Source organism: Lepus europaeus, chromosome 18 (genome assembly GCF_033115175.1).
Source record: "Lepus europaeus isolate LE1 chromosome 18, mLepTim1.pri, whole genome shotgun sequence".
In the NCBI taxonomy this organism is placed as follows: Eukaryota; Metazoa; Chordata; class Mammalia; order Lagomorpha; family Leporidae; genus Lepus; species Lepus europaeus.
The window spans coordinates 18,336,362-18,362,360 of NC_084844.1; the positions used below are offsets into that span (position 1 = coordinate 18,336,362).

General features: G+C 63.1%; 2 protein-coding genes across 11 annotated transcripts; one reads left to right on the forward strand and one right to left on the reverse strand.

Annotated features, from left to right (window-relative positions):
• Positions 1-388: 388 nt before the first annotated feature.
• Positions 389-17,805, reverse strand: PLCD3 (phospholipase C delta 3). Its single transcript, XM_062216887.1, has 15 exons — positions 17,554-17,805; positions 8,477-8,638; positions 8,163-8,391; positions 7,734-7,863; positions 6,148-6,376; positions 5,680-5,881; positions 5,382-5,526; positions 4,689-4,841; positions 3,576-3,722; positions 3,276-3,426; positions 2,955-3,071; positions 1,979-2,145; positions 1,716-1,851; positions 1,468-1,617; positions 389-1,331 (listed from the first exon to the last, which is right to left on the reverse strand). The coding sequence occupies exons 1-15, from the start codon at positions 17,696-17,698 to the stop codon at positions 1,243-1,245; spliced, it is 2,352 nt and encodes a 783-aa protein (XP_062072871.1). The 5' UTR covers positions 17,699-17,805; the 3' UTR covers positions 389-1,242.
• Positions 17,806-19,049: 1,244 nt separating this feature from the next.
• Positions 19,050-25,999, forward strand: ACBD4 (acyl-CoA binding domain containing 4). 10 transcript variants are annotated; one of them, XM_062216762.1, is made up of 10 exons: positions 19,050-19,137; positions 19,254-19,637; positions 19,885-20,005; positions 20,077-20,161; positions 20,351-20,570; positions 20,678-20,764; positions 20,995-21,065; positions 21,142-21,220; positions 21,830-21,969; positions 24,500-25,180. In XM_062216762.1, exons 2-10 carry the CDS (start codon positions 19,550-19,552, stop codon positions 24,635-24,637), a joined length of 1,029 nt encoding a protein of 342 aa, XP_062072746.1. In that variant the 5' UTR covers positions 19,050-19,137; positions 19,254-19,549; the 3' UTR covers positions 24,638-25,180. The 10 variants fall into 10 exon arrangements, with proteins under 10 accessions (XP_062072746.1, XP_062072749.1, XP_062072750.1 ...); XM_062216765.1 differs by having other exon boundaries at positions 23,898-24,586; XM_062216766.1 differs by lacking the exon at positions 24,500-25,180 and adding an exon at positions 25,429-25,999 and having other exon boundaries at positions 19,051-19,137.

Consider the following 25,999-nt stretch of genomic DNA (forward strand, 5'->3'; position numbering starts at 1 on the left):
CCAGCCCCAGGTTTGGTTCCTACGAGACTTGGAGCTGATCCAAGCCCTAGCCCCGCCCAATCCCAGGCCACCCTCTGGTGGTTCACCATCCTTTTCTGACAGGCTGTTAGGCTGGGGGAAGGGGAGCCCTTGGCATGTGTCCTGGAAAGTGAGGTCTGGGGTCCCTGCAGTCCTGTCCCCTCCCCGTCTGCTGTCCCTCCTGTGTCTGAGGCAGTGAGTGTGACTGGCTCATGATGCTGGCAGTAGCTTTGCTAAGAGCAGGGTCAGAGCTATTCTGAGCTGTGGCATCTCCTGCTGCCTCAGGCAAGTCCAAGCTGAGCTGGCGAAGAAGCCCAGTGGACTCCCTCCCCAGCCAGGTCCCTTCCAGGTGTGGCTGTGGGGTCTTAGAGGCGTGAGGGGTAGCAGGGGTGAAACAGCCTCTTTTTTATTTTTATTTTTTGACAGGCAAAGTCGACAGTGAGAGAGAGAGACAGAGAGAAAGGTCTTCCTTTTCCGTTGGTTCACCCCTCAATGGCCGCTGCGGCCGGTGCACAGCGCTGATCCAAAGTCAGGAGCCAGGTGCTTCTCCTGGTCTCCCATGCGGGTGCAGGGCCCAAGCACTTGGGCCATCCTCCACTGCACTTCCGGGCCACAGCAGAGAGCTGGCCTGGAAGAGGAGCAACCGGGACAAAATCCGGCGCCCCAACAGGGACTAGAACCTGTGGTGCCGGCACCGCAGGCGGAGGATTAGCCTGTTGAGCCACGGCGCCGGCCAAGCCTCTTTATTTTTTAAAATAACCTCATTATGGCTTCTTCAGGGCTCTTCTAAGACACAAAATCCTACTGCCAAAATCCCTGGCCTCGGCTCCCTTCTCGTCTGGGAAGAGAAGGGGACTCAGGTTCTACAGCTAGGGGAATACCTACGTGGGGAGACAGACTGAGGCCGGCCGATGCCCACGGTGGGGCAAGGGGTCGAGGCTGGGATGGCTGAGGGCTCACCGGGTCCTGCTCCCCACATCTGCCAGCAGCAGGCAGGGGGTGGGGGGTGGGCTGAGAACAGGAGGAGCAGATCAGGGCCATGTCCAGGCCCCAGGAGTGGGGAGGTCCCATGAGCAGCTCGGCGGGGAACAGACCTGGCCTGGCCTGTGCTTCAGGGGGGAACTCGGGAGCAGAGCAGCTGTGGGTCAGCAGCCAAGTGAGACCAGCACCTGGCGTGCGCCCCGCCCTCAGCATAGCCAGGGAGCCAGGGTGGCACGGGGGCCCTCAGGAGCCCTGGGTGCGGATGTGGACGAACAGCGTGGCTGGGGACAGGGAGGCTCCATCCTTGGAAAGCAGGTGGATGTGGCGGTACCCTGCGGGGAGGGTGGCCAGGCATCAGCCGCCCTGGGGGGCGCGGGCCTGGCTCTGGGCAGGTTTGCAGCGGAAACCCCAGGCTCCAAGGGGAACAAGGCTGGGAGCCCCCTCCCATGCCCGCCCACCCCCACCAACCTTGCTTCAGGCTGCTGAGTGGCAGGGTGAACTGCCCCACAAAGTCGTTGGGGGACGTGGCGTCGTAATCCTCCACCACGAAGCGGACCAGTGCCAGCTCGGGAGCCCGCAGCTGGAACTGCAGGGTCTGCCCCCAGCGGGGGTTGAAGCCTAGGCAGAGGGGCGGCGGTCACCTCTTGCTGCCTTCCATGTCCGCCCCAGCCCCCAGCCCCCAGCCCGGTCTCCGTCTCCGCCAGCGGCCCACCCACCATTGTTGAGCACGTAGCTGGTCTCCCTGCGAGCACAGTCCGCGGGCACCCCGTGGATCTCCACACGCACCAGTGGGTCCACAATGGAGTTGGGCTTCTCGGCGTTCAGCTTGGGCAGCTGCTGGGCAGTCAGCACCTGGGGACGAGGGAAGGGCCCTGGCCTCAGCATGGGGCCGCCCTCACACCAGGCCTGTGCCCGGCCTCCCCGCCACTGACACACTGGCACGCGCCGGCTCCAGGCTGCACCCGATGCAGCTGCTGACCTGGACGGTGAGGGTGGTTCTGGGGGGTCCGGGGCACTCAGGGTCAAAGGTGGAGTCGGGCTGCAGCAGGCAGGCAGGTTTCAGGACATAGCCGCATTGCCCGTTGATGACAAAGCGCCCGGTATTGAGGTCCATCTCGTAGCCCGGCGTCTGGAAGTTCAAGGCCACTGTGGACAGAGTGGGGTCAGAGCACGGCCCCCGTGGGGCCCTTTGCTCACTGCTCAGTTGCAGGAAACAGGTGTTGTTGGAGAGAGGACTCAGGGGGTCCTGCCGTCCCAACCCCTTCCCCAGGGTACCCAACCCCTGCTGCCAACACCTGAAACTCATCCCTGGTATCCCTTAAGGCTGAGGGGGTTAGAGGAGGAGTGGGAGGGGCTACAGAAGCCCCAAACTCAGGACCAGGAGGGCTGGGGTTTCCATGGGTAGCCTGGTGCTCAGGCTCCCCTGAAGGCCACCCTGTCACTGCTGATGTGGTGGGACTGCCAGGGTGTCCATGTGTCTCTGTGTGTGCATGTGTCCATCTGTGTGTCTGTGTCTCGTGTGTGTATGTGTGTGGCAGGGGAGGGGAGTGGAAGTTCCTACCCCATAAAACGGGGAGACCGACCTTGTCAAGAACAAGCAAGGCTCTGATTATAACGTAAATTTAAAAAACTCTATCAAAAAATAAGAGGAAAAAAGAAGAAGGAAGGAGGAAAAGGGGACGGAGGGAGGGAGGGAGGGAAGGGAATTGTCTCTAGAAACCACACTAATGTCGCATTAACATGAGGATTCTGGTGTAGTCGTGTGTTGGCTATGACCCTGCGGAACTAATCTATTAATAAGTTTGTTTAAATGAAAATAAATAAATCACAATCTGCGCCAAAAAGGAAGAAACAAGGCCAGCTGGCTTCTCCACCGCGGACAACTCTCTAGGACTTAGAGCACCGAGTGCACTTCCCGCCCTCCGGAAGCCCCTGGCTGCCCCGCGGCCGCTCACCCAGCTGACAGCCCGCATTCCACATCTCCTGGGGGCTGTAGTTGGCCGAGGTCATCCGCAGGCCCAGCGGGTAGACGCGGGTCAGCTGCCGGGCGTTGTGCCTGACGAAGCTGTTCCCTGGGCAGAGTTGGGGCAGGGCTGGGCCAGGCGCCCCAGGTACCCCTCGCGGGGGCCGTGACCTCCCTGCCTCCCCTGTCTAGAGAGGAGCAGTCACGCCCTCCAGCCTCCAACCCTCACAGCCCTGGCCCGAGACCAGCATCGCCTGTCACTCAGCACTCGCCCCGCCCCTCCCCGCCCGCCAGTTGCGGTCCCGGCTCCTACCTGCTTCCCTGATGAGCTTCTTGGCCTTGCGTTCGCTGAGGGAGCTGACCCGGCACGACTGAGGGGGGCCGGGGCCGGGGCACAGGGTCCGCAGGCGGGTGGCGCAGCAGTACACGGCCAGGGCCGACAGCTCCGGGGAGATCTGCTTGGCCTGGGAGACCAGCCTCAGCGGGCACCCCCTGGCCCTCCAATCTTCCCGTCCCGATGACCCCCACCGGCACCCCCACCGGCAGGAGCGAGCCTCTCCCTCACGGCTCTCCCCCTTCCCCCAAGCCTGCTGGCCTGGCCAGGCTCACTCACCCGACGCCTCTGCTCTGCCGCCTCTGCCTCCCCTTCCTCCTCCTCCTCCTCCTCCTCCTCTTCCTCCCGGTCTGATAAAACCCGCCCGTCCTCGCCCCGAGCGGCTGGCAGCTTCTTCCCCTTCACCAGGACGCGGCCCTTCAGCTGCTGTAGAAGCCAAGGGGGTAAGGATGAAGGCCTCGCCCCCCGCGCCAGCTGGTCAGTGGGGCACCCACCACCGCGTGAAGGCTGGGGCGGGGGACACACAGGTGAGTGGCGGTTCTAACAGGAAGAAGCGAAGAACAACCTACAAGACTATCAGTAGGTGCGGGTCCTGCATACGTCACAATGCTACTGCGCAGCCGAGGCTAAAAGGAACGCGGCAGCTCAGGACTGAAGCCCCCCCGCCCCCCCTTCATAAAAGGTCCTGGGCCTGGCGTTGTGAGCAGCAGGTTAAGCCAGTGCTTGGCACGCCCACGTCCCATACAGGAGTGCCAGTGTGCGTCTGGATACTCTGCTCCCAATCCAGTTCCCTGCTAAGGTGCCTGGGAGGATGGCTCAAGCGTTAGAGTCCCTGCTACCCACACGGGAGACCTGGATGGAACCACTGGCTCCTGGCTTTGACATGGCCCAGCCCCATCTGTTGTGAGGTTTTAAATTTTTTTTGGGGGGGGTCTCCCACATGAGTAGCAGGGTCCCAGGGACTTGGACCATTTTCCACTGTTTTCCCAGGCACATTAGCAGGGAGCTAGATTGGAAGCGGAGCAGCCGGGACTCGAACCAGTGCCCATGCAGGCGGCAGCTTCATCTGCTGCGCCACTGGGGCCCCTGAGCTGTGATGCTAAGCAGGTGGTGCCTGGCAAGCTCAGATGGCTAGGAAGGGAGTTCCAGCGCCAACCCGAGCCTCGCTGGCGGAACTGGCTCTGCACGTGGGGACAGAGCAGGCAGGCAGGGCCAGGGCATGGAACCCCTGAAGGCCGGGTGAGAGGGTGGGGTGGGCACTGTGAAGAATGGAGAGCCAGGTGGCAGACAGAGGTCAGAAGAGGGGAGCAGGGAGAGAAGGCAGGGGAGGCGAGGGCACGCACGGGGTGGGTGGGTCCACAGACACATCCTCCCTTTGCCAGGGGTCGTCACCTCTGGGGATGGCAGCTCCTCGGGGTTCTGGGGGTCCAGGGCCTCTGTCACCAGCATGTCCCCCAGGATGCTGCGGAGGTGGTGGGCCATGGCAGCCTGCTGCTCCAGCCCACAGTGGTTCTCCAGGGACAGGATAACAGGGTATGGCGACAGCTGCGGTGGGGAAGGGCAGCAGCTCAGAGCACTCCCCCATCCCCTGCCAGGACCCTCAGGCCTGTCAGCACAGGCAGGCAAAGGTGTGGCCTGTGGGGCGCACACTGGGGTGGGGCAGAGGTTAGGAGGGACCAGGCCGCCGGCAGGCTGAGGGCCGCTGCAAGAATGGCGTTCTCTGATAAGGCGGAGCACGTGTTAATGACATTGACCATGTCGGCTCGGTAGCAAACTCCCACCCCCGAGGTTTGAGGACTGGTAAGCCGCAGTGCGTACAGGCTTCCTCCTAGGCCTGACTCTTTGGAAGTCAGGATGAGGAAGTCCTCGCCCACCGTCAAGACCTCCTCCCACCCCCGGGGCTCTGTGATTTCCATCCACGCCCAGAAAGCCAGCTGGGAGGCGCCAGCAGCTGCACCACTGCCACTGGGCCCCACAGCACTCATCCAAGTGCCATTTCTGCAGGCAGGGGGTCCCCCTGGGAGCCCTGAGGGTGGCTGGGGTATGGGCAGAGGCGGGGGCACCGGGCAGGCTCCGGGGGCGCACCGTGAAGGCGTGGTCACGCACGGCTTGCACCACATCCCGGAAGAGGATCTTGGAGGTGAGTGTGTGGCCGTGGTAGATGACGGGTTCCCCGCCGGGCCCCTCCCAGCAGTCCAGCTCCACGCATCGGCACCCTTGGGCGAAGGCCCTGCCAGCGGACAGGTGGGCAGGTGTGGAGGGAGTGCCACGGGGCATGGCAAGGGCAAGCGGGGACAGGCGAGGCCCCAGGCAGCCCAGAGTGGGAGTCCCACACGCCCCTGCCTCCGAGCTGGGGTCCCCAGCCGGCTCTCCCGCCCAGTACCTAACGTAGGCCTCTGTGCTGCTGGGGCCCCCAATCTGGGAGTCGGTCAGATAGGTGTTGTGGGAGGAGGAGATGAAGTAGTGGGTGAGGGGCTGGTGCATGTCTTGAAAAACACACATGTGGGCCGTGTCCAAGGCAGCCCCCTCAGGCGACAACAGGTACATCATGAAGCCATCCAGCGTCATCAGCTCGTGCTGCTTGGCTGCAGGGAAAGACGGGGGAGTGGCCCCAGTGCCCCCCAAGGCCCGCCTGGACCAGACTCCACCCAGGTCATGCCGTTTGCTCCCCAGTGAGCCCCCTGGAGGACACAGGACCTCCCATTTACCGATGTGGAAGCTGAATCTGGAAGGGGCGAGGGGCCCTCCCTCCACCCCCACCCACCCGCCATGGCGGCCACAGCCGGGAACAGCAAAGCCCAAAGGCTCAGGCTCGGCTGCACTGACCCAAGGCCACCCGGCCAGAGCCCACCTGTCTCATTGAGCTCATAGGTCTGAATGAGCTGCTGGGCGTGGGCCAGGGTGGCGCCCTCCTCGCCCTGGTCCTGCAGGAACTCCAGCAGCTCCGGGGCGCTCAGCACGCGGTCCTCGCCGGAGTAGCTGTGGAAGAGCTCCTCCAGCTCGGGACGCGCCAGCAGCCGCCGCAAGAACTCCTCGATCTCCGCCCCCTCCAGCCGCTCATTGTTAGAGTGGTCGCACTCCTGGGGGGGGGGGGCACACTGCGTCACTGTGGAAACGAACTGCCCTCCCATGGACTCACTCAGCAAAGGTCAATGACGGGACGAAAGGAAATGGGGGTACAGCCACCGTGTCCCAGCCAAGGGGCGGTGTGGATAGACACGACGGCTTGGCTCCCAAATAGCCCACTTCTCGCAAGTGGGTGAGCAAAGACAAGAAAGATCTCCTAAGGGCGTTGGATTTCCAAAGAGACACCTGCTTAGCCCACCTACTACGAGGCCATGAGAAACCACGGGGAAGAAGGAAGCAAAGCGCTCCTGCAGCGAGTCTGTCCAAGATGACCTCAGAGCTGCCAGAAGGCACAGGATTCTCCAACAGCAAGAGCAGTGACGAGGCCCAAACCAGCCACGCCGTGCGAACCCAACAAAAACGTCACCGAGCCCTTTGTTGAAGGGTTCCGCTCCTCTCCACCCAAAATGACTGTTGAACAGGTCCTGGAAGTCACTTCTTTGTGTATTTTGTGATATGTATGTAAGCGTATTTGCCTGGCGTCTTATTTATAGGATGGCACATATCATATATATATTATATATATATATATAATTACTGTGCTGTGCCAGTGTCCTAGTTATAGCACAACCTTTTTTCCAGTCCTTGATAATAAAGGATATGTAAGCTCTGTATTATGATTTCCAACCTACTTTCATGCACCCGTGTCCATTTCCTTGAGATATTCCCAGAACCGGAAACTTGGGACCTCTTGGGTTAAGGAAGGTCTCCTGGGTTCAGTGCCTGTCCCTTTGCACGTACAGCCCAGGAATCAAGATGTGGGAGGAGAAATGACCAGAGCAAGGCGGAGCGCCTATGCCACAGTGCCCTTGCACACATTCAACAAAGCTGCATGGTGAGGTCCACGTGGCCCAAGTTACACAGGTGCCACCGCCTCTCCCATCTCTCAGGGTCACAGGCTGGAAGCACAGGCATGTGCCGCCTGCTCTGACCGGGTCACAGGTGCAGAGCCTGCCCCACTGCCTGTGCTCTCATGAGGTCAGGGTCACGCGTGGAGCACACGCTGCAAGGGGGAGGGTGCGCATGTGTGTGGACAAGCCGCCCTGAGACGCCCTGCCCTGCTGCTCACCTTGGGGGTGGGGGAGGTGCCACCCTACCCTTGGCTCTGCCTGAGGGTGAGGAAAGAAGTTCCGGTGCCTCTCCCCAACCCCATCCTGGCTCAGGGACCCCAGGGGAGGGGGGACGAGGAACCAGGCCCAGGCCCAGCCACGGGCACCAAAACGCTGGGGGCAGGGGAGGGGAGATGAGGGGGAACGCAGGTGCTAGGCGAGCAGCGGGGTGGGGCGTGGCGGGGCAGGCGGGGCAGCCCACCTTGAAGAGGCGGTAGGCGTACATGTCGTTCATGTCCACGTTGACCATCCTGAGCAGGCTCTTGATCTCCTTGAAGCTCATCTTACTGTCCTGGTTGGAGTCTGCGCGGTGCAGATAGCAGTGTATCCAGGTGTGGGTGCTCAGGAAAGGCCCACGGCAGACTAGGCCCCCCCGTGGGGGCAGGGAGGTCTCCCTCACCCGGATCTGCGGGCTCCCGGGGGGTCTGCGGGCTCGGGGGGGGGGGGGGGGGGCGCTGTTTCTTTCCCCAGGGCACAGGCGCAGCGTCTCCTCCAGGAGACTGGGGAGGGGACCTACAGGAGGGGTCGTGCCTCCCCGACTGGTGGGAGCTCAGGCCAGGGCGCATGTCCCCACCCCCCAGGGCACCACCTCGGACTGGGCCCGGCTCCCGCCCCCGCCAGGCCAGGATATTGGTCGAGCCGCTCGCGCTGGCTCATGGCGTCGAGGCGCGCGCGCAGCTTGGCCAGGCCCCGCACCCAGCGCTGCGCCTCCTCGGCCGTGGGCGCCGCCAGGTCCAGGTTCTTGCGGCGGCCCTTGAAGGCGATGGTGAGGCAGCGCGCGGGCGCGAACGCGGCTCCGAAGCGGCGCAGGCCCTCGGACTGGTGGCCCTCGCGGACGGCCTCGATGTGCTGCACGAAAACTGTGGGGGTGCCGCGTCAGGGCGGCAGGGCGGGAGCCCGGGCCCCGTGCCCGCGCCCCGTGCGCGTCCCCGCCGGCCCGCTCACAGATGTGCTTGGAGGGCGCGCGCGGGATGCGCCGCTGGAACCACACGCTCAGGCCGTCCTCCTGCAGCCGGTACAGCCGCTCCTGGTGCCACGTGCGCGAGCGGATCTTGCGGAGCCGGGAGCCCCGCAGCATGGCGCGCACGTCCTCATCTTCCGTCAGCCCTGGCGGGGTACACGCACCTGCGGTTGGGCCCGGCCCTTCCTGCAGGGTCGCATTCCCTCCCTAGGGCTCTCTGCGCCCCCATCTTCTGGAGCTCCCCCAAGCGCAGGCCTCACCCTTCCGTGAGGGTCCCCGCCCCCTGCAGGCCTCTCTTCTGAACAGGCGACCATCGCCCCCTTTGGCTTCAGGCTTTGCAGCTCCAGGCACCCCCATCACACCCCCAGGCCGTGCCCGCTAACAACTCCCACCCCCCCTACACACGCACACAAGGGGCTCTGCAGAACAGCCTGGTCGTCGGTGCCTGGGGGCTCAGCGCCCTTCAGTAAAGCCTGATTCCTGGCCACCCACAGCCTTCTCCCTGCTGGTGAAACCCTGGCCATCAGGGAAGAGGTCTCCCTGCCTAACCTAAGACCGGGAGGGCAGCAATGGCCAGGCCGGCTCCAGGGTCACAGCCCAGGGCTCTGGCACCAGCCCTGCCTGGCTGGTCTACAGGTGTCATCCTACCCGTGGGGCCCTGAAGCAAAGGTGGCCCCTTGCCCAGCCCCTGCCATGCCCCATGTGACTCTCAGCCCACAGACACTGTCCAGTGTCCACTTTCCTTTAATAAAAGCAAATGTTTGGGTCAGCGCTGTGGTGTAACAGGTAAAGCCGCCACCTGCAGTGCCGGCATCCCATACGGCGCTGGTTTGAGTCCCGGCTGCTCCACTTCTGATGCAGCTCTCTGCTATGGCCTGGGAAAGCAGTGGGAAGATGGCCCAAGTGCTTGGGCCCCTGCACCCACGTGGGAGATCCGGAAGAAGCTCCTGGCTCCTGGCTTTGAATCAGTCCAGCTCGGGCCGTTGCAACCATTTGGGGAGTGAACCAGCGGATGAGCGGATGGGAGACTTTCTCTCTCTCTCTGCCGCTCTGTAACTCTGCCTTTCAAATAAATAAATACATCTTAAAAAAAAAAAAAAAAAAGGCACATGCTGAGGTCAGGCATTTGGCAGCACACGTCAGAATGCCTGCTGGTCCAGGCTCCTCTCCTTCTCAGCTCACTGCTAACGTGCGCTGGAGGCGGCGGGGATGGCTCACCCACTGGGAAGACCCAGAGGTTCTGGCGCCCATCTTTGGCCTGTGGCCCAGCCCCAGTCCTTATGGGCATTTAGGGAGTGAACGAGAGGATGGAAGCACTCTCTCTGCCTTTCGAGTAAAATGAAAATAATTTAAAAATTTTGAAAGCAAAGGCTTACAAAGCACCTACTGTACGGAAACAGGCTCCAGGAACTTCCCCAGCTAGAGGGCCGGTGCGCGGTGTAGCGGCTACACCTCCACCTGCAGGGCCGGCATCCCATATGGGCACCAGTTCGAGTCCTGGCTGCTCCACTTCTAATCCAGCTCCCCGCTAATGTATCTGGGAAAGCAGTGGAAGATGGCCCACGTGCTTGGGCCCCTGCACCCACATGAGAGACCAAAATGAAGCTCCCAGCTCCTGGCTTCAGTCTGGCCCAGCCTTGTCTGTTGCAGCCACCTGGGAAGTGAACCAACAGATGGAAAATCTCTCTGTGTCTCTTCCTTTATCTCTGTAACTCTTTCAAATAAATCAATAAAAACTAAAAGAAAATAAAAAGCCCTGTTTTACTGACATTAACTCACAAGACTGAGGGAGTGGTGTCCCCGGCCCCACAGGGCCCTAGCCGATCACAAGATTCATGGGGTCACCCATGTCCCTTGTAGACAAGACTAGATGTCCAAGGACCCCAGGCTCTGAGCAAACACCACCACCCACCCGACTGACCGCAGCCCCCTCTGTCCTCACGACACCACTGACCAGACGGGGGGCCAGCTGGGGGCTGCCCACGAGCGTCCACGCACGCCTCAGCCCAGCTTCGATCCACAGGTCCCTCCCCCTTCGCCCTGCAGGGAGCCCGGGAATGAAGCAGGGGACATGGGCTCCTGGCCCCCCCTCTGCGATCAACACCCCCGGTGTCGGTGATCGGCTGCTGCACAGAGGATCCAAGCTTTGGGTTTCTGCAGCAATATGAGAAAAATTCAGCTCTACAGTTTCCTGTTTCCTAAAAATATAGGATGTCAATACCCGCTCCCACGCCGGCGCGGCCCACTACCTAAATAAATCTAAAAAAAAAAAAAAAAGAAATTTGCATAGCTGGGAGGCGGTGGAAGCAGGCATCCAACTGCACAGTGCTGCTGCTGCTCTGTCGTCTCGGCTCCCCGCAGCCGCCCTGGCCGTGGGAGCCAGGGCAGGAGCAGAACCAAGTCCCACCTCTGTTACCTGGCCTAAGCCCCCTCCCTAAAAGAGGCCACAGCAAGCTCCCAGATTCAGTACAAATTTGAGAGTCAGGCATTTGCACGGCACAGCCGACCCTCTCGCCCTCGCCCTCTGTGCCTGGTGCCCAGCCCTGGTGCTGCCTGCTCCGAATGTCCCAGCAGGAGTCAAAAGCCAGGGGGCAGCAGCAGGGGTGGGAACCAGGCGAAGCCACGGCCTTCGGAAAGGAAGGGACAGCCAGGAGCGGATGAGAGCCCTGCGTTTCCAGAGAAACAGAACCCGAATCTGTAGGCGAAGGCTCTGGCCCATAAACCATATTGTGAAACCAAAACCCACTGCGGGGGCCAGACACAACGTGACAGCGGCTTGGCCTCCTCCCCTTAGCGTTTTGTAGATCTCTGTGAATTTATTTTTATTTGATGTGAAAGGAGAAAAGAAATTTCCAGCTACTGGTCCACTCCCCAGCTGCCGGAAGCATCCCCGGCTGGGCCAGGCCAAAGCCAGGAGCCTGGAACCCATCTGGCTCTGTCCTCAGTACTGTGTCCAAGTACTGAGCCGCGGCTGCTGTCTCCCAGGGTGCTCGTCAGCAGAGACCCGAAACTGGAGCGGAGCCAGGACTGGAATCTACACTCAGGCGTCCCAAGTGGGTCTTAGCCACTGTGCCAAACGCCCACTCCCCTCCCTTTAACGGACCCCTAATTCCGAGTTTGGTTCTGTAGCCCCGGGGCCCTGGCTTGCCCACCTGCGAACTCTGACCTGAGGGCTCAAGTTCGAATCCCTGGCCTGTCCTCTCTGAGCCTTTGTCCCTTCTCTCCCTCATATCTGAGTCCTTGAAGCAAAGATCCGTTCAGATACTACCTCCTCCAGGAAGCCACCCTTGATTTGTCTTCTAGTGGAAGTTCTGCCCCCCTGATTCCGAAGAGCACTTTTCAATTTAATTATTATTATTATTATTTTAAAAAAAACCTACAATGTCATTCCAGGAGACCTTAATCACTGAGGGCAGCATGAGGTCTTGCTCCCTTGCACGGTGCTCCTGGCAGAGCCTAGCCAGCAGCTACTGCCTGTGGATGGGGCAGGCGGGGGGCTACGAGCACCCCATCCTCAGCCTGCCCCAGTCCAGGCAGAGGCCTGGGGGCTCAGAAATCCCTGCACAGAAATCACCCAACAGGTGGGGCAGGGCAGCCAGGGAAGTGGCTGGGCCACCTCTTCTACACCCCCTCAACCCAGGAGAGGAGACCCTTGTTGCCGTGACAACCAGGCTGTCAGTGGGGGCCAGCGCTGGGCCCAGGTGGGTGGGGGCGGGGGAGGCTGGCGAGTGAGGAAGGCCGGAAATGGAGCTGAGTCACCACGGGCCTCTCTCTCCAGTCTCCTCTAGGCGGGCCGCCTAGGGCAGGTGCCCAGCCCGGGGTGGGGGGTGGGGTGGGGGGTGGGGGGTGGGGTGTGTGTGTGTGACATCATCCAGGCTGTCCAGCCACCTGACATTACCCCTGGATCACACCGGCCCCAGGCAGACCCCAGTGGAATGAGGGCGCAGAACCAGCCTGGGAACTTCTAGGTTGTGCTCCTGAACCCTGGGCGGCAAGGGGCCCAGGGGCTCAGACAGGAAGGGCAGCACTGACAGAGGGAAGGCAATGGGTCAACAGGAGGGCCCAGGCCCTCCGCCCAGCTGCCCAGGAAGCATTCATAGTTCCTGCCAGGCCCAGTCCCACAGACTCTGAACAGGTGCACAGGCCGCCCACCTCCTGCTGTGGCCTGGATTGAGTCATGAAGTAACAGCAGGAAAAATGAAGGTGGACAGCCGCAGCAGGTGGGAACAGCCCCCGTGTGCGCCGCGGTAGGATGGGTAACAAACCCTGCCCAGACGCGCAATGGAGCCGCGCTCAGCCCAAAAAGAGGCGCAACCTACGCGGGCCTGGCGGGCCTCAGCGAGCAGCCCCTACGTGACGGGAACCAGATGGACAACGTGCGGCAGATTCTGCTTACGTGAGGCGCCCGGGGGGTAGGTTACAGGCAACAGGGGGCCACGGGCCGCGGGGAGTGGCAGCTCTGCTCAGTGGTTCTGTCTGGGGTGATGAGGATGTGTTTTGGAATTAGATAATGGTGATGACCTATTGCACAACAATATGATTGCAATTCATGCCAGTGAGTTCGCCACTTAAGAATGATTAGAATGGGGGAAGGCATTTAGTCTAGTGGTTAAGACACTGCTTAAGATGCGGGCGTCCCACATCAGAGTACCCGGGTTCAATACCCAGCTCCGACTCCTGACCCCAGCTTCCTGATAACACAGATCTTGGAAGGCAGCAGGTGATGGCTCAAGGGACTGAGCCACCCCGCCACCCACCTGGGACACCTGGATCCAGGTCCTGGCTCCGATCCAGCCCCGTCCCTGCCACTGCAGGCATTTAGGCCAGGGAGCAGTGGATGGGAACACTCACACTCTCTCCCAAATGGGTAACTTAAAAAAAAAAAAGTTATTTTAGTCATATGTACTTTGCCACAGTTTTTGAAGCTGAATAATATAATATCCCAGAGGACAGTGCACTCCGTGGACAGAGTCTTTGGCACGTGACCGAACACATCACAGCCACCCCCGGAGAGGCACCCAGCAGCTGAGCGCCTCGTCCTGGGACAGAGGCGCATGTGGAGGTGGGGGTTGAACCCCACAGCGCTGTGTGTGGCTGCAGTGAGCAACCCCCAGGCAGGGCTGCCTCAGCGGGGGCTCCACACGTGATAACAAAGGAAACTGGTGCCCCGGGAGGGAAGAGGCAGCCAGGTGCTCCTACAGACCTGTCCTTTTCAGGCCTGGGGGCCTTCACCTGGCCACAGGTGCCTCCCACCACTCAGCTGGACCCAGACACCCTGCCAAGCCCACTTCTTCTCTGGGACCCCAGAGAGGGGCCGGGGTGGTGAGGACTGGGCAGGGTGGAGGTTTCTCAGCTTCTACCTTCGGCCTGGGCAGTGTGAGCTGTGTGTGGTCTGTGGCCTGTGCAGCTTTGTCTGTGTGGCCAAGGCTGGGGGCTGATGGGGAGCCTCCAAATCCCAGCCTTTTCACAGCTGGGCCACTAGCGCGCAGAAAGCCAAGCCCCCCGCCCAGTGACCAGCGCACGGCAGAGGGTGGGGGGAGGGTGCATGCAGGGGTGGTGGGGGGCGCACTGTGGGGCCCCCCAGGCATGCACACGGGGTGTGTGTGGTGGCTGGAGGCAGAAAGGTGGGTCAGCTTAGAAGGAAAGCAGGCAGCGAGAGCCGAGAGCCGGCAGCCAGCGCACACGGGGCTCGGGCAGGAATGTGAGACACGCAGGGAACAGCGACACGGCAGCCTGGAGCCAAGGCAGAGGGGGAGGAGGGAGAGAGTGGCGTTTCCTAGTGGCTCGGGGAGAGGACACACCACGGCCTAGAGTCCCCAGTCCCCGGCGCTCCGGCCCTCGGCCCTCAGGCTGCAGGCAGCCTGCAAGTCCAGGGGTCCCAGCCGCCACCACCACACCCAGGCTGGAGGGGCGGGGCTCAGGGCCAGAGCCAGCAATGCTCCTTGGAAAATCACCCAAGTTAGGAAAAACAGGCAGTGGTAGGAGGGCCGCGGGTGGGACATGGGGAGGGGGAGATGGCTGTCTCCTCACAAAACAGGCGTGAAGCCCGGCTGGGGGCAGGGGGCAGGGCGGGGACAGGCCAGCCCCCAGCCCTCCTTACCTACCTACCGGGGCTGAGGGCTGCTCCGGAGACCCCCCCCACACACACACACATTCCCCGTCTGCCAACCCCGCCCCAGCAGCCCCACTCACCCTGGAGCGGACGCCCACGAAGGGCCATCAGATCAGCTCTCCAGCCCCAGGCACTTGGTGTGTGTGCAGGGGTGGGGCGGGGAGAGGTCCGGATTCTGCCTACTCAGTCCCCTGCCCACTGGAAAGATTAGGGCTGGGGGCGGGGCCTCAGGGCAGGGGCACACCGGGGGCACTGGGGAGACAGAGTGGCCGGGTAAGATTCAGGACGTCAGCAAATGTGAATTTCAGATAAACAGCAAATAGCTTTTCAGTCGAGGGTGGCTCAGATGGTCTGACGGTGATGGGCCACCTTATGAGCGTAGACCTGGAAGCCGTCTCCAGGAGAGGGCTGGCAGCCCCTGCCCCCGCACCGATCGCTGTGAGCACGGACTCCAGGCCACACTGCCTGGGTTCAAATCTCTCAGCCACTCGTGACTCTGCACTCTGGGCCCAGCACCAAACCTCTGGGACCCCCCCCCCCACCATACCACCCATCTCCGGTTAAATGAGATAATATGGTGACAGCCCCGGCACTGTCCTGCTTAGGTGCTGATTAGTATTCGCTAATTCTGGCTATGAAGAACCATCGCTGAAAACCAGGGGCGCTGCCCCTTACCGGGAGGCCCCCCGGGCGTGACTGCACCTGACTCCCACCTGCCGCGGCTGTGGGAGATTCCGCAGGCTGGGGCAGCTGCATGCTCACCGGGCCTCTGCCAGGCCAGCTGCTCAGCCCGGGCCAGAGCCACAGGTGACTCGGGACTGGCACTCTCCCTGGGGGCAGTCCTGCCCCCCTTCCTGGCTGCCCGGAGCCAAGGCCTTCCCTTTCTCTGGGGCCCCTCAGAGCCGCTCCCTGCCCTAGATCCTAGCCTTGATCTCAAATAAAATCGCTTCTGTTAGCCTAAGGGGTGTGGCACTGATGGCACTGATGGGTGCTGAGGGTCATCCCGGGAGGGGCCCCAGGGGTGTGGAGGCCGCTCTCCCATAGGCCCAGGCCCTCCCCACCCCCATGGCCTGAGGGGCCGGGCCCCAGGTCGCTGGGTTCCGTCTCCACCCTGTGCCTAGGCTCCGTGTGGCTCAGGTTAGGGGCAATCCCCAGAGGCTGGGCATTCCTCCCGTGGCAGTCACGGGACAGGGCAGTATGAGGAAGGCGGTGACACCCACGCAGGCGTGCCCGGAGCGCCCGTGCCGGCGTCCTACTGGTCCACAGGCAACTCTGCCCACTGCACCGTGCGCCACCCGTCTCCATCGCCGCGGCCCCTGGCCCTATGCCCTGCTGGGGCTTGGCGAACGGTGTGGAATGAAACTGGCAGACGGGTGTGCAGGAGCCTCGCCGCACCTCCCCTCACCAAACCACATCACTTCCCGGCACTGGGAGCACCCCCCCACACTCCGAGGCATCTCTCTGATCCGGCCACACAGCCAGCCCCCGTGTACCTGCTGCGAGGCCCCGGAGTCCACCTCCGCTACCCCTGCAGCCCAGCAGCCCATTTCTCCACTGAGTCCTCTTCACCCCTGCCGTCATCTACCCCAGCCTCCACCCTACACAATGCACACAGGCTGCCTCCTGCCTGCCCGCCAGCCCAAGACTTCTGGGGCTCCCGCTGTTCTCCAATAAAGTCCCTACCGCCACAAGGAGGGGCCTTGAGGGTCTGGCCGCCTCCTGCATCACCCCCCGCCCCCGCTTGGTCCACTGGAGTCTCCCTCTGGCTCTGGGGTGCAGCAGGGCTGTTTCTGAGCCCCGCCCCCTGACTCCTGACCCCTCCCACTGGTACTAGGGCTGTGCCTGTCTTGTGAGTTGTGGACGCCCCAGGGCACAGCATACCACAGGCAGTCCTGAGTGTTTGTTGAATGCATTCATGATTGAATGAGGAGCTGGGCAGAGATCTCGTGTGTGTGCGTAAAATGGCACAGAGCTCAGCACACAGTCAGCACCCAAAACATGCAGGCTGAGGGAGCGGCGAGAGGAGGCTGGCAGCCGGCCCCCTGGATTCCGCCCCAAGATCTGCAGAAGTTTCGGGGTCAGCCCTGCCCCCTGCTCCCTCGCCCCCCCCCCCACCTGTGCACCCTCACAGCGGCAGTTCCCATGCGCCCTTGCTGGTTGCACAGCTGCACTTGGCGTTGCGCAAAATGCTCCCCCACGTCCTGCCGGTCAAGCGCGTCACCTGCCCAGGGAGCCACTGTGCCCAGACTCTGAGGCCGCCCGTGGCTGTGACAGGGCACAGCCTGGGCGCCAATCAGAGCTCACCCTCTACTTGCTGTGCGCTCAGAGACAAATTCCTTGCAGTGTCTGAGTCAACATGGGAATTACGCAATTACCTCTCAGGAAGGTGAAGAGGATCCCAGGTGTCGCCGAGCCTGGGCTGCGCTCTGGAAGCCCAGGGACTCCCCCCAACCGTCCCTAGAGGACTTCTCCCACCGCTGGGTGCTCACCAGTCAGACCGGTCCTGCCCGGCGGCGCTGCTGCCCCCAAGGCTGGAGGGCGGGCTTGGGAGGTGCCCCCTGGTCGCCCCCGCCCCACCCCGCGCTCCCTGGAAGGTGTTGGGGAGGCGGTAGAGGGACACCCCAAGCCTTTCGCTCCCGCCCCACTGTCTCTGACCTCAGGGACCCCATCCCACCCCTTGCCCAAATTCGCGCTCCAGCACGCCCCGCGGGCGCCTCCTGGTGGGAAACGACGGACATCCTGGGCGCCTGGCCCTGCCCAGGGTGCCCCGGTGACCCCAGGTGCGACCCCAGGCGGGACGGTGCTGGCACCTCGCGCCTCGCCATAGCCTTTTCGACCCCACGCAACCTGGGAAGCCCGCGAGTGGATGGCCAGGACGCCTCTGCCCTCCCCGGCTGCGCCCTCGGGGACAGTCCGCGCCCACCCCGGACGCCCCGGCCCGTCACTGACCCATCTTCTTCAGCGCGCGCAGCCCGGGCCTCCTGGCGCCGCACTCCGGGGACGCGGGCGGGAGCTCGAGGGGCGCTGCGGCCCGAGCGGGCACCGGGGGCTCCTCGGGCGGGCGGCGGCAGCTCCACCAGGGACCGCACAGCATGGCTCGGTGGGGCCGGGGCCGGGCCCAGGGTCACGCGCGGGGGCAGGGCAGCGGGAACACCGTTCAGGCCCGGCCCCGGCTCTGCGCGCGATCCGGAGCGCAGAAACTTAGCGGCGCCGGGAAGGAGCCGGGAGGAGGAGACGGCGAAGGACGGCCGGAGGGAGGAGCTGGGCGGGGGGCGGGCCGCAGGGGGCGGGGCGAGGGCCGCACCGGGCGGCGGGGACCCCCGGCCCGGCGCGGGGGCGCCCCTGCGTCCGCCTTCGCGCCTCCCCAAGTGCCCCCGGGCTCCGGGCCGCAGGAGGGGCCCGGGTTCCCATTGCGGGGGAGGCTGCCCTGTGGCACCGTCGCCCCCTCCTTGGCGGGAGCCAGACAAGGGGCGCGTGTGCAGTCGGCTCGACCTCGGACGTGGGATCCCCGAAGAACCCGGAGCGGAGGCACGCGGGGCGGGGTGGGCAGGAACACGCTGGCAGTGACGTCATAGGGTTCCCCTACCCCACCCCCAGCCCGCCACGCCGGCTGCCGCCCCCTCCGTGGGTAATCTCCACGCGGACTGGTCCGCGGAGAGCGAGGTGGCGCCAAGCCTGCAGACCCGGCCGCTGGTTCTGGGGTTCGAGGCTCGGGCAGGTTGGCCGCCCAGCCGCCGGACGCTGTGGAGGTGTCCGTGGCTCACCGCGGGACAGCGACGGCGCGCGGGCCCTGGTGACCGCGTCGGGGGTGCCCTGGCTGCAGTGGACCCCTGAGTCTGAGAGCGGCGCGGGGGTGTCCGGTGGCTGCGCTGCCCGCAGCGGGTGCCCGAGCCCGGGGCGGAGAGCCGGGAGCACACGGCCGCCGCTGGCCGACCCTCGCGGAAAGGACCTAGCTGTGCCACCTGCTTCCACGCACCACTGGTTCTCAGATGTCCTCAACTTGGGGACTCCGCGCCAAGGTCCTGAGTTTTGTTCCTATCAAGCCTTTGTCTTTGTACTTTTGACCGTGCTGTTCCTTCCTTCAGAAATAACCTCCCTGACCCTTTTCCTGGTTTGCTCTTAAATCTTCCAACAGCACCTGACTCCCCAGCCCCTTAAAAACCTGAAGAGCTGGGCTGAGCGGCTCGGATCCGCAGGGCCAGTTTCGGCGTAGGGACGCGGGTTTCCACCAGGGGGCGCGAGGACTCCGCCATCCTTCACTACGTCCACCAGGGGACGCTGCCGCCCGCCTGTGACCATCGCGGGATGGGGAGTGCTATCCGTGGATTAGCCCCGCCTGATTGGGAGAGGCGCGGTGAAGCTTTTTGCATAATCTTGAAAGGGCCGCGCTGAGTGGTTGCGGTATAAAAGAGGAATGTGAAACGGGCTCTCTCATTGGCTGAAAATTTCCCCCTCGCTCCGCGTCCCCATCCCGACCCGGCCGGACCCTGAGGTCAGTCGGAAGCCGCGGGTTGGTGGCGAGAGAGGACCCAGGTAGGAGCCCGGGCGGTGGGCGCCGCTGGGTGAGTGCCGGCCGGCCCGGGTGCGGGGGTCTGGCGGGAGGCCGCACGCCCCGCCCTGACTCCTGTCTTGCGCGTTCGCCTGTCCAGGAGTTGATGTACCCCGAAGAGGGCGCGTCTGGACACTGTCCGGCGCTGCGACCCTTGCCACCTGCCTCTCCGCCCACCGAGACCCTCGCCACCCTGGCCCCACCCACGCTGCCCTGAGGTGGGAAGAGGCATCTCAGCTGCAGCTTCGGACGTCCCGGGTGTCTCTCGGGCCCCTGGGCAGCTGAGTTTGCCCCTCTACAAAGTGCAGCCGTGGGTGGGAGCCAGGGTGGGCTCCGAGGCCTGCTCCCGCCGGGGCCCAGAGCCGCTCCGAGTGGGACCCCGCGGCTCGCAGCAGCATGGGCATCGAGAACGAAAGCCCGGGGCCGGACTGCCAGAAACAGTTCCAGGCTGCGGTCAGCGTCATTCAGAACCTGCCCAAGAACGGTAAGGCTGCGCCTCCCGCCCCCTCTCCCGCTGGCGACTCCCGGTGGCCGGGGTCTCACTGCGGGGAGGAAGTGGCCCTGAAGCCGTCCAGTCCCTGCCGGAGCTGCCCTAGGGGGTCCCTTCAGCCACCTGGCTCGTGTCCAGACGCCTTGGGTGGGACCCTTCCCCATCTCTGCTGTCTCCAAGGGTGGTCTCCTCTCGGAGCTGGGGCTGATGCTCTACGGCCCACTTCCGTCCCTCTGTCCAGGCTCTTACCGCCCGTCCTACGAAGAAATGCTGCGATTCTACAGCTACTACAAACAGGCCACCATGGGGCCCTGCCTGGTCCCCCGGCCTGGGTTCTGGGACCCCATCGGACGATATAAGTGGTGAGCTCCCCACCTGCGGGCAAGCAAGCCTGAGCCGCCCGCCGGCCTTCTCACTGCCCTTTGCCCCCCAGGGATGCCTGGAACAGCCTGGGCAAGATGAGCAGAGAGGAGGCCATGTCTGCCTACATCGCCGAGATGAAGCTGGTGGCACAGAAGGTAGGAGGGGGCTGCAGGTCCTCCGGCCCCGACTGCCTCCACCTGACAACCCTGAGGGGGCCACCACCTCCTGTGCCCCCACCAGCCACGCCTGGGTGCAGGCAGCGGCAGGCGGCAGGGTGGGGCGGAGGGACCCGGCCCCCGGGGGACAGGAGGCCAGCCCCTTTCCGATGGCACCCCTGCCCGCAGGTGATCGACACGGTGCCCCTGGGAGAGGTGGCAGAGGACATGTTTGCTTACTTCGAGCCCCTGTACCAAGTGATCCCCGATATGCCAAAGCCGCCAGAAGCCTTCCTGAGAAAGGTCACAGGTCAGGCCCCGGCCAGGAACCTGCAGGTGCTGAGTGAGCGGTCTCGGGTGTGGTCGAGGGGCTGCTCAGCTGGAGAGGGGCTGGAGGCAGAGGGCCCAGGTGAGGCGCCCGTGAGGACCCCAGCAGGGCCCCAGCTTCTGCTCTCCCTGGGAAGTGCCGGCCTCTTCCCAGCCCCACCTCCGCCTCCACGTGCTGTGTCTTGACAGGTTGGAAAGCACAGGTGCTGAATGGAGATGCGGGGGCTGTCCTGGAGCCTCCCTGCCCCCTCAAGGAGCCGGCACCTCCAAGCCCAGGTTAGGGTGTGGGCAGGAGGGAGAGAGGACCAGACCCAGGAGCCCGGGAGGGGAGAAGGCCGGGTGCCAGCTGTGTCCTTCACATCTCAGGGTCAGGCGCTGGGGTCCCTGTCCCAGGGCTCCCACAGGGCCCACCTGAGCCTGTTGGGGCCATGTCTCATGCATCTCCCGAGCAGGTGCCTGTGCCCAGCGTCCTTGTCACTAACCCATCTGCGGCGTCCCCTCCCCAGAGGCTCAGCCACCCCGGGACCTGGACGCTGAGGTTTTCTGCGATTCCCTGGAGCAGCTGGAGCCTGAGCTGGTGAGCCACCCCCTCCTGTCCTGTGGCCCCTTCCTGGCCGCTCCACCCCCACCTTTGCATCTGTGACTCGTCTCAGCAGGTCTGGCCAGAGCAGAGGGGTGCTGCTGGAGGGGAGCCCGCCACCGCGCACAGCCTGGTGACCCCCAGAGAGAAAGGTGAGCTCCTGCCCGACCTTTCAGCCCTCTCTGGGGTTCTGGTGCGCCAGGCCCTCTGCGGGCAGAGGTGGAAGTCCAGTGCAGGCCCTGGAGGAGCAGCCGGGTGCAGTAAGGGCTGCCAAATGGTGACACTGCCTGCATGGGCTATGTCCCTGCCCTGGGCCTCACCCTGGGTCCACCCAGGACTCTGCACCCTCTGCGGGTGCTGGGGGTGGGGGAGAGTCCACCCAGCTCTCACCTATGGCTGCACAGCCTTGGACGTCGTCCTGTGTCTCCGGGCCTCCCATCTGGGAGTCTCCGCCCTGTCTACTTGGACACCTTCCTGTGTGCCAGGTCCACTAAGGTGCACTTTCCCAAATATCACCTGCTTTATCCCTTAAGTAAGCAGCCCTGTCTGGGAGATGGCAGCGTTCGGGTGACAAAGTGAATGATTTGTCCTAAGTCACACAGACAGGAAGGGGCCATGCTGGGATTCAGACCCCGGCAGCCCATGACAGCCACGGGGGTGGACTCGGTACGAGGGACCCTGCTCTCCTCTGCCACTTCCTGGCCCCGGGCAGCCTCGGAGCTGCCTCCTGAGCCCTTCTTCCCTGGGTCTGTGCTCCGCAGAAGGGCTGGGGTGCAGCCTGCTGGGGCCCCAGGAGTTGGACACGTGGCTGCTGGGGACGGTCCGAGCCCTGCAGGAGAACATGTGGGACGTCCAGGGCAGGCTGCAGAGCCTGGAGAGCCTGCCCCCGGCCCCCGAGCAGGTGAGTGCCCCTTCCCCACCCACCGCGCAAGCCGGGGGCAGCACTGACTCAGCCTCTGTTCCGGGCTCCCCGGTGGGCCGCTGTTGTCCACACCTGCCCACCTCTGCCCCGAGAATGCTGTGGCTCAGTGCTGCAGGCCGGCAGGTCAGGGGGTCTGAAGTGCCCGTACCCCCTTCCCTGTTCACCCCATCCACCTCCCCCCAGGAGGCAGAAGGGCTGTGATGCAGCTCGAGGTCCCTCTTGTCCTCCTGCCAGCACTTTTTTTTTTTTTTTTTAAGATTTCTTTATTTATTAAGGGCAGAGTGATAGAGAGGAGAAACAGAGGGGGTGGGGTCTTCCACTTGCTGGTTCACTCCCCAAATGTCCACCAACAGCCAGGGCTGGGCCAGGACAAAGCCAGGACCCTGGAACTCCACCCAGGTCTCCCACGTGGGTGCAGGGGCCCAGGCACTTGGGCCGTCCTCTACTGCGTTCCCAGGCGCATTAGCAGGGAGCTGGATCGGAAGTGGAGCAGCAGCCAGGACTTGAACCTGTACTCACATGAGATGTGGGGATCCCAAGTGGCGGCCTAACCCACTGCGCCAGCATGCTGGTCCCACCAGCCACGACTCTGTTCCAGGTTTGGGGTTTGTCCCCCTGCAGTCCAGCCCTTGCATCCTCCAGCCCCTCCCGTCCTGTCCTAGGTCTGAGGACCTTACACCCAGGCTCCTGCCAAACACTTGATCGTAGCTAAAAGGCCGAGAAGCGATGCTCCTGCCAAACAGCAGCTGCCATTCCTGGTGCCCGTGTGCCAGACCCTAGCACTCTCCCGTTTATGCCCCCAGTCCCCCATGAGATTCCTCGTCTCCTTGATGTACAAGGGGAAACCAAGGCGCAGAGAGGTTGAGTAACTAGCCTAAGGGCACACAGCCTGGGAGACCCAAGGCCCGCAGGTGCCTCCGCTTTGCCCGGCACGCAGAAGACTTTCTCCAGTGGGGCCTGTAGTTATTACCATTGCTATGAGGTGATGGAGCCGGGGGTGGCCCCGAGTCTGTCTCCCCCCATCAGCATGAGTGGGTCTGTTCTTGAGAAGCCAGGGAGAGTGGGCTGGCTGTGGGGCCTCTGCCCCAGTGGCCGCGAGCCATGCTGGCAGAGATGTCGTCAGATCCGCAGTGGCTAACATTTCAACAGGTCCCCCAGCCCAGAGCTGGCTCACTTCATTTTGTAAGCCATTTGCTCGTTTTAAATGCTGGTTTTAAAGCGGATCAGACACATCATGATGTCAGATGCTCACTCTGAAGTCCCTGGGCTTGCATCGCCCCTAGCTAGCCAACACAGCAGCTCTCTATCACCCACAACTACTGGTTTTTTTCTTTTCTTTTTTTTTTCTTTTTTTTAATTTTTTTTTTTTTTGACAGGCAGAGTGGACAGTGAGAGAGAGACAGAGAGAAAGGTCTTCCTTTTTACCGTTGGTTCACCCTCCAATGGCCGCCACGGTAGGCGCGCTGCGGCCGGTGCACCGCGCTGATCCGATGGCAGGAGCCAGGTGCTTCTCCTGGTCTCCCATGGGGTGCAGGGCCCAAGCACTTGGGCCATCCTCCACTGCACTCCCTGGCCACAGCAGAGAGCTGGCCTGGAAGAGGGGCAACTGGGACAGGATCGGTGCCCTGACCGGGACTAGAACCCAGTGTGCTGGCGCCGCAAGGCGGAGGATTAGCCTACTGAGCCACGGCGCCGGCCCTGTTTGTTTTTTTTTAAGGTTTATTTATTTGAAAGGCAAAGTTACAGAGCGAGGGAGAGAGACAGAGAGAGATCTTCCATCTGTTGGTGCACTCCCCAAATAGCAGCAACACTCGGGGCTGGGCCAGGCCAAAGCCAGGAGCCAGGAGCTTCCTTGGGGTCTCCCACATGGGTATCACCCACAATTATTAATCCCTTCATACCACCAGATACCCAGTCCAAAGGCGCATTCCCCCAGGGGTCGGGAACTGCCCGTCCCGCCACTCTGCCGTCTGCCGGTGCCAGCTCACACAGCACACCTGGCTCCTCCGTGGTGCCAGTCTCGTCTTGCCCCACCCTGACTCAAGGGCCAGTGACCAGGCCCGCTAGTTGGGGTCTGATGACATTCCTGCGGCTCCTGCCTCCTGCTGTGAACTGGCCAGACACAGCAGAGGTGACAATCCTCCCACGAAGGCCCATGAGTTACCTGCATGCCCTGGGTGGCGCCCCACCAGCCACTGTAGCCTGGGCCACTGGCACGAATGAGGGGTGATCTGATCCCACTGTTCAAAATCATGAGAGCCAGGGAAGACCCAGTTTCCTGTTCCTGTCAACCTGCTTGACGCTGCCATTTAAAAAACAACAACAAAATATTTGAAAGGCAGCGTGACAGAGGCAAAGGGAGAGACAGCGAGAAAGAGATTCCCCCATCTAATGGTGCACTCCCCAGATGGCTGCAACAGTTGAAGCCAGGAGCCTGGAATTCCCTCTGGGTCTCCCATGTGCATGGCAGGGGTCCAAGTACTTGGGTCAAACTCCACTGCCTTCCCAGGCACAGAGCAAGGAGCTGGACTGGAAGTGGGAAGAAGACTCAGACCAGCTCCTCAGAATACAGGGTGCCGGCGTCGCAGGCGGTGGCTTTAATCCATCCTCCCCAATGCTGGCCCTTGGACAGTTTGGGTACCTTTAATCGGAATCAGTAATTGATTTAATGATTGGAAAAAAAAAAAAGAGGTTGGCTTTTAAATTCTCCTATTTCGGTAACATTTATGAACTATCCATTTCTGTCGAGTTTCCCTGAAATACAGTGCCTTATGGAAAGACAGGATAAGTGCTTAGTTCTTTCTCAATTATCTATTTTTAAAGTAAGGAGTGGATTTAAAAGCCACCACGCTGGTGACGGGTTTCCAGTATTCCCTTTTTTTGAGTGTCAGTATGGACTCATGCTTCTGAAGACTCATCGCCAGGCTCACGCCCACCACTGTGGCCAGCGTGGGTGTGTGTGTGTGCGTGTGTGTCTGTGTCCTTGGCACACCACCACCTCTGGAAGCTCCCGGCTGTCGGCTACAAGAAGCCCGCATTCCCCCCTCCCTTGCCTGCCCCAGCACGGGAGTCAGCCACCAGGAGAGCACTTAGAAAGGAACCTCTGACACCCTGGGGCCCCGTTAGAAGTGCACTCCAGTCCCTTAGCACACAGGGTCTGCGGTGCCCACCGGGAGGGTCGCGGCCTTGCGGCCCAGAGCGCGCAGCCCCTGCTGCCTCTCCTGGGACCGCCCTGGGGGGTCGGAAGTGGACAGGAGCTGGGAGCCCCACCTGCCGGGGACACACCGGGGACACACCGGGAATGGCTTCCCTTCCAGCCCTGCCGCTGGGGGCAGGCTCTCGCAGTGGCCTGCAGAGTTCTGGACGGGGCCCCTGGGGGCGGCGGTGGGGTTGCTGCGGCCGAGCGTCCGCTGGCCCCTGACTCCTCCCTCTTGGTAGCAGAGGCCACGGCCCAGGGCTCGCCCTTGGCCCCTCAGGCTCTCGGCGCCCACGCTGCTCTTCTTCCTGCTGTGGCCCTTCGTCGTCCAGTGGCTCTACCGACAGTTTCGGACCCAGAAGAGGTGACTCCGAAGGCGGGGATCTCAGCCAGCCGAGGAGCCCCTGGCCCGCGGCGCGCCGGCTGCCCTAAGGCTTAGGAGAACCGCTGTGACCCCACCACCGCCCACCACCATTTGCCTTGGCACCCCCTGCGCTCACGGCGGGGGGGGGGGGCTTAGGACCTCGCCCTTCACTGCGGCTTCGCACGCACGCACGTCCCCTCCCCGCCCCCGGGCCGGCGGCGCTCCGGAGGGGCCGGGACTCGGGGCAGGGCGGCCAGGCCCGGCCCCTGCCCTCGCCACCCTCTGGTCACCTGACTGCCCCTCCCACCCCGGCCTCGCCCCGCCGAGCCACGGCTCTTGGGCAAGTTGGGACTTGGGCCGCGGCCTGGGAGGACGATTGGCCGGGGCTGCGGGAGCGAGGCCTGGAGGCCGAGGCGAGGTGGGAGGAGCGCGCAGGCCCGGGGGCGCGG

Bases quoted from the DNA above. Each gene is read 5' to 3' on its own strand.
- PLCD3 (XM_062216887.1), bottom strand. From the start codon at position 17,698: ATGCTGTGCGGTCCCTGGTGGAGCTGCCGCCGCCCGCCCGAGGAGCCC. The intron at 6,377-7,733 runs GTGGGCTGCCCC...CCCCCCCCCCAG, and splicing joins ACGCCTACCGCCTCTTCAAG to GAGTGCGACCACTCTAACAA. The intron at 4,842-5,381 runs GTGCGCCCCCGG...TCCCCACCGCAG, and splicing joins TGCGTGACCACGCCTTCACG to CTGTCGCCATACCCTGTTAT.
- ACBD4 (XM_062216762.1), top strand. From the start codon at position 19,550: ATGGGCATCGAGAACGAAAGCCCGGGGCCGGACTGCCAGAAACAGTTC. The intron at 20,765-20,994 runs GTTAGGGTGTGG...TCCCCTCCCCAG, and splicing joins GCCGGCACCTCCAAGCCCAG to AGGCTCAGCCACCCCGGGAC. The intron at 21,066-21,141 runs GTGAGCCACCCC...GACTCGTCTCAG, and splicing joins AGCAGCTGGAGCCTGAGCTG to CAGGTCTGGCCAGAGCAGAG.